Raw genomic sequence first — 11,593 nt, 5'->3', positions numbered from 1 at the left:
CAAATTTCCTCTTTTAGAACGTTTTTCAGCAAGAATACCTTCAAAACCTGAAGATTCCAGGAACGTGAATATTATCTCTATGCATTTCATCAAAACCTGTTAGCACCATGTTGCAGAACAGTTCTCACTTTTAATCATAGCAGTCTGTTATCAGACCATAAGTTAATGCTGTCTAAGAACACCCAGCCACCAATTAAAGCCAGGCAGACTCTTCTCCACAGCCAACTTGTGCTTCTCTTTCATTGTAAGGCACTCTTAAGACTTAACCGATCTGACTTCCAAATCGTATTTAAGAACGTGACTCTTGTGTCCTGCCTCCACAATCAGAACCAATTTTATGCACACCTCTCTAACACACAAATTGTTCTCCTATAACTTGTGCTAAGCACAGCTGAGAAAGACAACTCTGCAGTGTAATGGAAGTTCTGACCCCGTTTCTTTGGAGCACCCCACCATAGCTGCACCCATTTGTACCACCACCACAGGCACAAACGTCCTGTCTTTACTTTTCAAGGCCTGTTCATCTCTTGTCCTCATTTAGCTGCTGTTCATTAGGAAGCTCCTGGCACTTGTATCCACCATCCCACGACACTGGCCTTCATTAGCTTGCTCCTGGCCCTCACCCTCCATTCCTGTGTGCCTTGTACCTGTGCCCGGAGCACTTTCACAGCAGTACCTACAAGAACTGACTCACAGTAACATATGTACCAGTATTTATTACCTAAAGATTTAGAGACCTGTCCAGACACAGTACTCACACCTCAAAAAGCATGTTCTGTTGCTGCAGCCTCGTGGTGTAATGTCACACCCTTGTGTCATCAGATCCACCTCGGGTTGTGACCTCCTTGGGGCAGGGAATATGTCACTTCATTCTGCACTGCATGGAGCCCAGCAGACTCTAGCACCCTAGGAGACTGTACTTAATGGTGCCAACCCAACAGCTCTGCTACTTCAGACCGCCGCCACCTCCACCCAGCACACCGCACTTGCTTCCAGGCTGAAACTGACAGTCCCAAGAGGAGACGTGGGGTTCCCGACGGCCCAGGGCAGCCGAACCGAGGGGAACGCATGGCCATGCGAGCAGCCCCGTGTGGCCACGCACCACACGCGTTACCGAGGCTTCGCTGCCGCCCGGGAGGGGCCCGACACGTCCACCCCGCAGAAGCCTGCGCTGCCCGAGCCCTGCGAACAGCGGAATCGCACACCTCCCATCGCCCGCAACTCGCTCCAGGTCCCGTCGTGCGGGCACCGCCCCTGGTCTGTCAGTGGGCGGAGCTCGGGGAAGTGGAAGGGGGCGGGCACCGACAGGGTTGGAGCCCGCGCCGGGGGCGGGGCTGGGCGGAGGCAGCGCCGGTGGCGGGCACTGTACCGCCCATCACTGGGTCCGTGAGCGCGGCTGGAGGAAGCGGAGCACGGGCGTGCGGAGGGACGGGTCGCGGCGGACAGCGGAGCGGCGGCGGGGAGGGAGGTGGCGCCTCCGCCGCTGAGGTAAAGCGGGTGCCGCCGCGGCCGCCCGCCTGGCACAGCTCTGCGGGAGCGCGGCGCCGCTTGCGGGCGGAGGGCAGGGCAGGGCGGTGCGGGGCCGTGCGCGGCTCGGGCGCCAGCGGGGGACGGGCCGAGCGGGAGTCACCCCTCGCAACTTTTTTTTTCCCGTCCGGATCGCCGCGCTGCCGCCGAGCCCCGCGGCGCCGCGGGCCCAGAGCAGGGCGGGCGGACGGCGCCGAGCCCCGGCGGCGGCTCTTCTCCCCCTGCGGCTCCGCGCTTCCTGGTTGGGCTCCACCGGCGGGGCTGGGGCGCCGGGTGAAGCCGGGCCCTCCTGCGGCCCCGGGTGCCGGCAGGAAGCGGCCGGGCGGTCAAGCCGGCGGCGCCGAGCGCGGCGTCAGCCCGGTGCTCGACGGCCGCCTCCGCGCCGGGGAGCGGTGGCCGCTGCGGTGGGGCTGCCCCGCGGCTGCGGGAACCGCGGCGGCGCTGCCCTCCGGTCTGGCCTTGCTGCTGCCGCTGTGAGTGAGCTCTCTGAAGCTTGCTTTGCTCTGCCTGCCTTCTTGCGCAGCCTTGCAGCACCCTCAGCTTTGAGACGCTTCAGAGTGGGACGTGCTTCGTAACGTCCTCTGCTGAGTTAGTGCGTTACTTCTCTACGCGTTGTTCGGTTTCCCAGGGGCTTTAAAGCTGTGTTTCAAAGGCTGGAAATTGGGTACGTAGTTGTGTGTCTTTCCTAATACTTCGCTATCTATCTCGGACATCATTTTCTTGCGAGAAGCACTGCTCGCTGTGGCATAGCCGTGGTTACCTCCTTTTAGAGAGCGGCAGCGTCGCGCTTGGAGATAACTGCGGTGTGTTACAGGTGTGTGGACACCTAGTGGGGACAGGAGTCGGGCTCCGAGCGCGGCCGTGGCTGCGGCTCCAGTGCTTCCCCTAGCATGCTAGTTAAGATAGTCTAGTGTCAACCATGCAACAGCAGTGGAAGGAAAGTTACTGCTTCCTTAGAAGTGCTCTGAGTAGGTGCTAGAAGGACAACAAGCAAGGGTTAGGGAGACGACAGTACAGCGAGGTGTGGGTAGTTAAATGTGATAATTGAGAAGAAGTCCTTAACTGCCTTACTAGAGGTGAACAGTCAGTGGCACACATGCCGCTCCAGCTGGACACAGTAATGTGGATCCATGGAGCAGAAGCATTCTTTTTTTCTCTGTCCCCAAAAGAGTGCTGCTGTGGGATGAAATGCTTGGGTACCAGTGGGGTAGAAGCCAGACATCGTCTTAACAGGGGGAGAAGCTTTTGCATCATGTTCCTTTTCCACTTAAATTTACACAAGCCTCTTGCAACTTTCTGGTGCATGTTAAAGTCTCTAGCTGTCAATGTGCATGACATAAATCATTTCATTGAGACCAAAATTCTGCCTGAAGTCAGGAATCTTTCATTGGGATCAAGCTCTTAGTAAATAAAAAACAAATGAACGCTCGATTCTTTTACAATGCTTCTTCCTCCTTTTCCATTCCACCCGCCAACTGGAAATCCAGTAATACATCATTTCAAATATAACAATGTTTCTTGCCTAAAGTGTTTGGTTTGATTTTTTCGCTCTACTTAGGATGGTCTCCTAGCTATTTATTTTAAGAGTAATTAGCTTAAATCAGTTTGAGTCAAAATGTCTGAGGGTAAAGACCATGTAAGTCCACTTGGAGTAAAGGGAGTCTCTTTATACTGAATCTTAGCGGAAAAGAACATGAAGAACTTTCTAAGAGGGATTTTTGGAGACACTACAGCATGACTGGGCTGGTGTGGAGAAATGCTCCTTATCCATCCATGTACCATAGGGTTGTCTGCAGGGTTCTAAGAGTCACCAAACTTGACAGGCGCTGAGAACATAAAAGGGCGTGTGGGGCTTGGATCAGTCAGATGTTGGGACCCTGTACCTGGGGCATGCACCAGAGCTGCTGGCTATGCCAGTTCTTGTTTAGCTAGATTTGGGGAAGCTTTGTTGCTGTCATTGCATGGAGTTGTTCTGCCATGCAAGTAAATCATGCCTTTGTTCTCACAGACTTTACATTTTTAAAAAATATGTGTTAAAAATGTTTCAAGCTGTTTCTTCTGTTACTGCAGCATTTCAAATACTGTATCATCAGACCAAGTACAAGACGTACAAGTATTCATTTTAAATATCTGTCCATAAAGTTGGTAAGATACATTTGATAATAAAAGATCAGAGGAGTTGCTCAAGTCAGTTAAATTATGCAGTGTTCAGAAGGAGTATTTGGTTAGCAGCCAAAACGCCAGTAGGCAGTAGGAGTAAAATGAGTACTTGTAGCAGGGCACTTGTTGAACCTTTCCTAAAAAGAAAATAAATATTTTGGAAAACTTAGTAGTAGAAGAGGTAAGTTTCTAGCAGGTTTTGCTGCACATTACTGGTTTTTATTGGAAGAATTTAGATCAGCTCCAGCATTTAAATCTAAGGGGTAAATGTGTGTGTTGTTTCTTTGTTTTGTGGGAGGAATTCGTGCTTTTGAAAAGATTTCTGTACAATTTAATTGATACTTGTACTGTAGATTTTTGTTCTTCTCCCTTTCACCCCCCTCTTTTTTTACTTTCTTCCTAATTCATGCCAATTTACTTTCTCCTGGTAAAAAAGCTAAAATTAAGTATCATTGAAACTCTCTTCATGTTAATTTCAGAGTCTCTGATGTTTGGTGGTATGTGCTAAAGCGCATAGTTTGGGTTTTCAGAAGTGGCTACAGAAATTTCTCATTAAAATTTTGGTGGGAACTGGAGGCTGTGACTAGATTTGCAGAATTTTAAAATAAGTACTTGTGTGTAGGTCTTTTTAAAATGAGAAGTCTAATTGAGACTCAGATAATTCTTCCCTACAGCAAAACTGGTTGCAGTGGATGATAAGGAAGTTCTTCAAGAACTTGCAAGAGTTTGTGTTCTGTTACAAGAGATGTTGTGCAATAAGCTGCATGGAATTATATTTAGTCTCAATAGACAGAAGAGGAGCCACATGCCAGTTAGGGATAGGACCATACGCTGAAAAAGGAAGCCTGTGTGCACACTTATGAGTGCTTCTTAGCTTTTTCAGACAGTGTTGTTAGGACCTGCTGACTCAGATGTTAGAGAAAACCGTGTGGAAAAGAGAGGTCAGAGGTTCCCTTTTTCATTCCTGTCTGTTGTTGTCCACTTGCAATGTGAAGAGGAGTGCTACACAAAAAACTCCATCTTTCTGTTGCATTAGGCATACTGTATGCAGTTAATATTTTACCTACTGGTGATGCGTAGCCCGCTCAGGTTGTCGCTTCAGCCATAGTTCAAGAGTTTCAATGCAGTTTTGAGTAGTTTACTCTTTCTGGTTCCCATTGTGGTGTTTCAAATTGAGTGGGCTTCACTTTTTAGGGAGATGAAAGTGAGTGAAGTCAAAACGATATTTAGAAAACTTTCATTGTTCTGTATGACTTATAAGCTGCTGTTTTCTAAATCTAATTTCTTTTTTGTCATATTTTTCCTCTTTAGTCAGGCAACCTTGAGTCAAATGGTTAGGCCTGTAGTCCCTTGCATGTAGTGCAATTTAAGAATACACCCTGGTACCTTTCTCCTGTAGTACTGCTTAGGTGGTCCGGGCGTGTCTGTTTCAGTTGCTGGTTATTTTTCCAATGTTATGCTATAAACACATTGAAGAACATCTGGATGATGGAGAGTAGGAAAGCCCACATTTTGTAAGAAAGCAGAAGTATTGTATCCATCACGTAAGACATTTCAGCCATATTCTTTCTCCTGTATCTTAAAAAGGGTGATTCCCTCCAAGAGCTTTTGGGGATATTGGTTTTGGGTTGTGGGCTGATGCTTGCTTTCTGCATAAACAGTACGAGATTGCATAAACAGTACTGAGTGCATCAGTGCTAATTACAGTGAGATCCACCTGTGTTCTGGCAGGCCCTTTGGCAAGGGGTTGTGGCTATGTGTCTCCAGGGAGATTACTAGTAAAATCTTGCCAGGTTAGATGCTGCATTGACAGGGATGCCTTGAGGACTTAGCCCTCTCTCTGTCAGAGACTTCAGTAGTCATAAGCCCCAGAGAAGAAAGACACTGGATAGGAGTTTGCCTTATACTGCAGGGTTAGAAATTTAGTTGAAGTCATTAGACACATCCTTTATAAAAGCACAGATTTATATTTATATATATATATAGGGTTTTTTTGTTTGTTTTTATTGTATGCATATGTGTGTTTTTTCCTGTGGGATACACTGTCTGCCAAAGTTACAGAAAACTTAAATCATAACTGGAATTCCAAGTTCACAAATGATTACAACAGTTTTTTTCTTTTCTTTCCAGCAAGAGCATGTGTGCAGCATTCGGTGACAGAATATTTAATGTACATGAACGTCTATGGCAAGTTCATCAGATGGTGTGACTGGCTATGAGCATCAGCTGAAGTTGAGTATGGAGACTGGGAAGTTCCAGCAAGCTGAGAAAAGGAGCTATTTGGAAAAGTTCTGCTAGACATAGAAGAGGAACACGTTCTTCTGCAACCATCATTGACTCAGAATATATACATGAATTAAAAATCATCAGCAGTGAAATGATAGACCCTGGTGCTTTTTGATTTTCTGGTGGATTTTATTACTTAGACATTGCTATTGACATTTTTATTATCCCATTTAGTACATCCTGAATATATCTGTAAGTTAGAATATAACTGGACAATTGCATTTTTGATACTGTTTAGTAACACTTTGAATGTTAAATCATTTGCCAAGATGAGTGCTGAAGGATATCAGTACAGAGCTTTGTATGACTACAAAAAAGAGCGAGAAGAAGACATTGACTTGCACTTAGGAGATATATTGACTGTGAATAAAGGTACCTTACTAGCACTTGGATTCAGTGAAGGGGAAGAAGCAAAGCCTGACGAAATTGGTTGGTTGAATGGCTTTAATGAAACCACAGGGGAGAGGGGGGATTTTCCAGGAACTTATGTAGAATACATTGGAAGAAAAAAAATATCTCCCCCAACCCCGAAGCCTCGTCCTCCTCGACCCCTTCCTGTAGCACCAAGTCCAGCAAAAGCAGAAGCAGAGAGTGAGCAGCAAGGTTAGTATTGACCTCAGAAGGTGTGTGTATGTTTTTGTGTGTGTCTGTTTGTCTCATATTTTTCATATATTCTTGCTTCATTGGCTTACATGACTCTGCATTTACATGTTTAACATGCACTGGTCAGTTTTTTTTTTAGTGTCTATATCCTTTCAGACAACTAAGAATTATGTGTGCTTGAAATACTTAGCTGATATACTTTGCGGTCTCGTGCTTTGTCTCAGTTGCTGGTTGCTGCAGTGCCTTACTGTGAAGGACTTCTCATGGGTTTTAAAGATATACTTAAAATTTACTAATTTATTAATATTAATAATATCAATAAAATAAATTAATAACCAATATTAATAATTAATATATTTTAAGGAAATAACTTCCTTTGTTTAAACATAATTTGCTTTCTGACCTACATTCCCAACAGTATGTTGGGCAGAGCTCAGGCAGGATTTGATTGGAATTCCTTTGTTAGTAGAAGAAAGTTCAAAGAATTGAAAGAGCGGTAGATTTAAAAACAAAATGAATCAAACTGATTTGTCTGCTTAGGTTCAGATATTAGAATTTTACATAGAAGCCAGCCACATCTATCTGAGGATGAGTTGTACATTGGTCTCTCACTTCCCAGAAATCTATAGTGTTTCATATTGCTTCAACATCTAATGCTTTAAGTTCTTGATGTTTCTATCTTTTGGAAATAGGAGTTGTAGTATGCGATCCTAACTTTCACCACAGTCTGGAATAGTATCATTGCCCTCTGCCTTCTTCAAAACAATTGCAACATATTGCAAAGCTCTGTAGTCAGTTTATCAATTTCCATCCCACTTCACTTACTATGGTGTCATATTCAGATGTGCTCATAATCAGCAAAAGAAAAAACAAATATAAAACATTGTATGCAGCAACCAAGTGGAAACTTGAAAGAAGCATTTCTAAGTTGGTGCGGGCTTAATAATGAGTTGTCTTGAACTGTTCTGCATAGCAATAGCCTTAACTACTGAAGAAGTGCTAGTAAGTGTGTAGTATCTACATGTACATCATCATTAGAGCACTGGGAGGGATCAGATGGGTGCGTGGCTGTATCTTAGTTTGCAGCTCCCTAAACACTTGGCCTCTAGTCACACAGTTCTCATTGTTTCTCATTTGATTACTTCTGAAAATGAGGTATTTGCACTGGTATTGATTTTTTTTCTTTGATTCCTCTGTTTAGATGGTACTTATAGATATTTCTTTTGTCTTACCCACAGGGATAGGTGCTGAGATAGTTGTCTTCATCACATTTAACTGCAGAGTAAACACTGCTTTATGTGTAGACACTTGATGTTAGCAGGTTATTCTGAGAAGCAGAGGCTGGATGGAAAATCTGATTGTTCACATGCACATCCTGCGGTGCAGTAACCATCACCCAAGGCTTTCAGGCACTTAATGCTTTAAACTTCATTAGTGCTTTGTAGCTGGTTTGGTGCTCACGCCTGCTTGGTGCTCACGTGTCTCAGCACTGTGTTGAGAAGTCTTGGTGTTAATCTTGCAGTTTCTGAGCCCCTGAGAATTGCATTTATAACAGGCGGAGGTGGAAGCTCTGGATGCTCCACTGAAGCCTGAAATCCTGGTGCACGGGTTGTTTTTTTGTTGTTGTTTGTTTGTTTGTTTTTTGGGAGGGGGGGAGGGATGGATACATGACCCTGTTGAATGTTCTTCTGCTTTCTCGAGATTAGACTATGCCCCAGTGTTAGGGACTAGGCCTTTCCTAATCTGGAGTTTACTCCTTCAGAACAGAGTACTATTTTCATGCAGTATGTTAATTTTCTAATAGTTTGGCTCTACTGAGTTTTGAAACAAATAGTATTTTAATTTACCTAGCATTTACCTGAGATAAAGTCAGTCTGGAGATATGATTGTGTTATGTGCTGACTTTTTTAAGGATGAGCTTACAATTCAGACACATATTTTTCTGATTAAAAAAAATGTTCCCACTATCTTTTTTAATTGAAGATTCTAAATTCCCATGTAAGTGGCTAACCATGTTCAGCACCAGGAATTAGACCCCTCTCAAGTAGAACTAGGAGAAACACTGAAATTTGAACTCAAAATGGCTGAAGAGATGGGGTAAATTATTTCTAACGTCATGAATACTTCAAAGAAATTGGAAAAAAAATTTTAACTGTGTCTTTTCACAGTTCTTTTCGCAGGAAAGAATCGAGGCAGAGAGTGCTCCAAATACTAGAAATAAATATGGGAAGTACAAGGAAGGAATACTATGAAAAAAAGGTGGAATCTTTAAGTTAGCATAATAATAATGAAAAAAAAAGATACCTATGGTACCCTGAAGCACAGGAGGAAGTACAGATCATTTAAAGATAAGATAGTAATGTACATCTGACTTCTAAAGAGCTTTGCTGTTTCTGCATTTGAAACTTGGTGCAGGGAATAGCACATTTAATACTGCGTGTCAGTCAGTGTCATGGGCAGTGCACCAGAAGGTTCTTCCCAGGATGATGCTCCATCTCTACACTCCAAAAGCGTATTTTAAGTGAATTAATGAGTAGTACGAAACATGCTTGACCAAATACAGTCAAGTTTACATTTTCAGTACTTGACTATTTGAAACTGCTGTGCATCAAAATGACAAATTAATGGGAAACTGGAAACAGACTCCTTAAATGTATCTCAGTTATTTGTAATCCATATACTTTTTTCCTTCTGTGAAAGGACAATACCTACCTATATATATGTATGCTTTGAATAAGACATTAGGAAGTGAACTGTGGACTTTAAAGAATTTATATACAATTCTGAGCTTTTTTTGTTAATTTTACTGCATGCATAGATTTTTTTTTTTTCAGAAATGACTTTCTAAGCACTACAGTGATCTCCAAGACTTTCATTATTCTGAATGTTTTTTCCCAGCCCTGTTAATTATGGTCACTTGTGTTCAGATTTTGTGTTAGATCAAACTTGCAGTATTTAGCACAATGCAGCCAGGTATGAATAACAGTAGGCCTTTAAACATCAGTGGGGTTGGTAATGCTGGCAGAGCTGTCCATCAGGACACGTCCTGTGCAGTTACAGTCCTATTTACAAATAGGAAGGCCTTTTAAATCTTGAAAGCTAATTTTAGAACAAATAAAACTGCTAGTGGTGTCAGTTTGTTTGTTTCTGTATTATAAAAAAACATTTGTTTCTGTATTATAATACCTAGGTTAAATTTTTGTCCACACTTCTATTTTAGCAGTGACCCATTTAAATTGCTAGAACAGTTGGTTAAGACCAAAGCAGAGACCACTTGAATGAAATTCAAGGGCTGTTGCATTTTGTCAATTTCTCCCTTGTATTTCTAAGTGAAGAAGTAGAGTTCATCAGAGTTTTGTTTTTTATTGCTGTTTTGTGTGTTAACTGCATCTGAAAATGCATGAAAAAGCAGAGGTTTCAGTTTCAGGCATAAGGCAGAGCAGAGCTATTGAGAGGCAGGTTTAACCCATACAGTTGGCATGAGGCCATCAGTGCCTGGCCTGCTGTTTCTTCCCAGACTGCTGTTCCTGTACAGACACCCAACACAGGGTCATCTTTACATCTCCTTCCAGGCCCCTGCAGTTTACATAAACCAGAACTCAGACTTGATGGGAAAGACTCTTCTTTTGTCTTTTTTTTTTTTTTCCCCCCCAAACTGCAGCTATGTAGTGCTGATTCTTGTTTCTTCTGAGTTCAACTGAGTCTTCTGAACTTTTGATTAAGCTGATCTGGTATGACTGTGTACTTCAGTTCATACAGTGGTGTTTCTCTACCAGGTTTGAGAAAGTGGATTTTAACCAGACTTCAGCGTATGAAGCTTTGATTGACAGTGTATTTTTTTCACTTGAAATACTAAATTTCCACTTGTAAGTGAACGTCATTTTGCAGAAGACAGACCAGAAATTTATGAGTAATTTGTCTGTTTAGTTGTTTTGGAGCTTTCTTCTACTTCCTGCCTAACTTAAGAGGATTGTGTATGTTGACACTTACTACAGTTTCAGCTGTTTTAGAGCGTAAAAATAATCAGAAGATCTTTCTTCTTATGGTGAAACCTCAGTTTTTTAAAAAGAAAACAACATAACCACCAAAAAACTGCAGCTTTCTTTACTTTCCTCCTTGAACAGATATGGATCAGTGACTTAGACAGAGGTAATTACAACATTTGGATCAAAACCAGGTTGGGTGATGTCTGACAGAGATCCAAATTGACAAGAGTAGAAGACCATTTGTGCATGCTTGAAGTAAATGTGCTGTAGGATTTGTTTCTGTATTTAATTTTCCTACAAAACCAGTAGAGAGATGAAGTCTATGAAAATTATTCACATTTGTAAAGTAGGGGATATAATAGCAACTGGAATGCAGCAAGCCGGGAACCTTAGCTGGAAAGGGAAGAGTCATCATCTCCCCTGATTCAAGCGAGTGGAAAAAGGAAATTGTGGGGTGAAGTGATGAGTCACTATCTCATTCAGTAAATGTATTTGCCACTCAATGCGGAACCTTGGACTTGTTCTGAAAAGCCCAATTTGAGATCAGTTCTTCATGTGGCTGGTGTCATCTGAATGCCCTACAGTCACTAACCCTCAAAGTTGGTTGATGTTTACTTGCAATGAGAAAAGGGGCAGGTTAATGCAAGAAAAACTCAGTAGCTAATTCACGGTAGTGCTGCTCAGTGTATGAGGCAAATTTAAAACTGTCAGATTACCACATTTCTGAAAACAAAGCTCTCACCACCTGTTTTTATTACCACTAATGAAAACAAAGATTTTGCAAGCTGTAGTGAAGTGAGAAAGAGCTCTTTTTTTAATCTTAATTTTTATTTTGCAGTAGTAAGTGGCAATTAAAATATTTTCTGCGAATGCTATGCGTAGCACAGGATGATGTGTACAAATGCTTGTGCTGCATGTTTGAGGCCAGGGCAAGTTCATGGCTGATGCTTATCCCCATCTGCTGGTGGAGGAGGAAGGAAGCAAGAGGAAGGAGGGAGCTTTACAGCCTCTGTCTTCCATGTTGTACTGTA

The 11,593-nt window shown here is 43.0% G+C and overlaps 1 protein-coding gene across 2 annotated transcripts in view; it reads left to right on the top strand.

Moving 5' to 3' along the window:
* Positions 1 to 1,384: 1,384 nt before the first annotated feature.
* PIK3R1 (phosphoinositide-3-kinase regulatory subunit 1) overlaps positions 1,385 to 11,593 on the top strand; it is a 55,083-nt gene continuing 44,874 nt past the window's right edge. For both annotated transcript variants that reach the window (XR_010622421.1, XM_065739786.1), the window contains exons 1-2: positions 1,385 to 1,488; positions 5,818 to 6,576. Coding sequence is in view for 1 of the 2 variants with exons in the window: in XM_065739786.1 (XP_065595858.1) it covers positions 6,243 to 6,576 (334 nt within the window). In the remaining variant the exon portion in view is untranslated. The remainder of the gene's footprint in view (positions 1,489 to 5,817; positions 6,577 to 11,593) is intronic.

The sequence above is a fragment of the Cyrtonyx montezumae genome, unplaced genomic scaffold (genome assembly GCF_038088225.1).
Source record: "Cyrtonyx montezumae isolate F1298 unplaced genomic scaffold, pur_monq_1.0 scaffold_25, whole genome shotgun sequence".
Lineage (NCBI taxonomy): Eukaryota > Metazoa > Chordata > Aves > Galliformes > Odontophoridae > Cyrtonyx > Cyrtonyx montezumae.
Note: the sequence above shows the minus strand (reverse complement) of the source record. Positions and strands in the feature narration are given on the sequence as shown.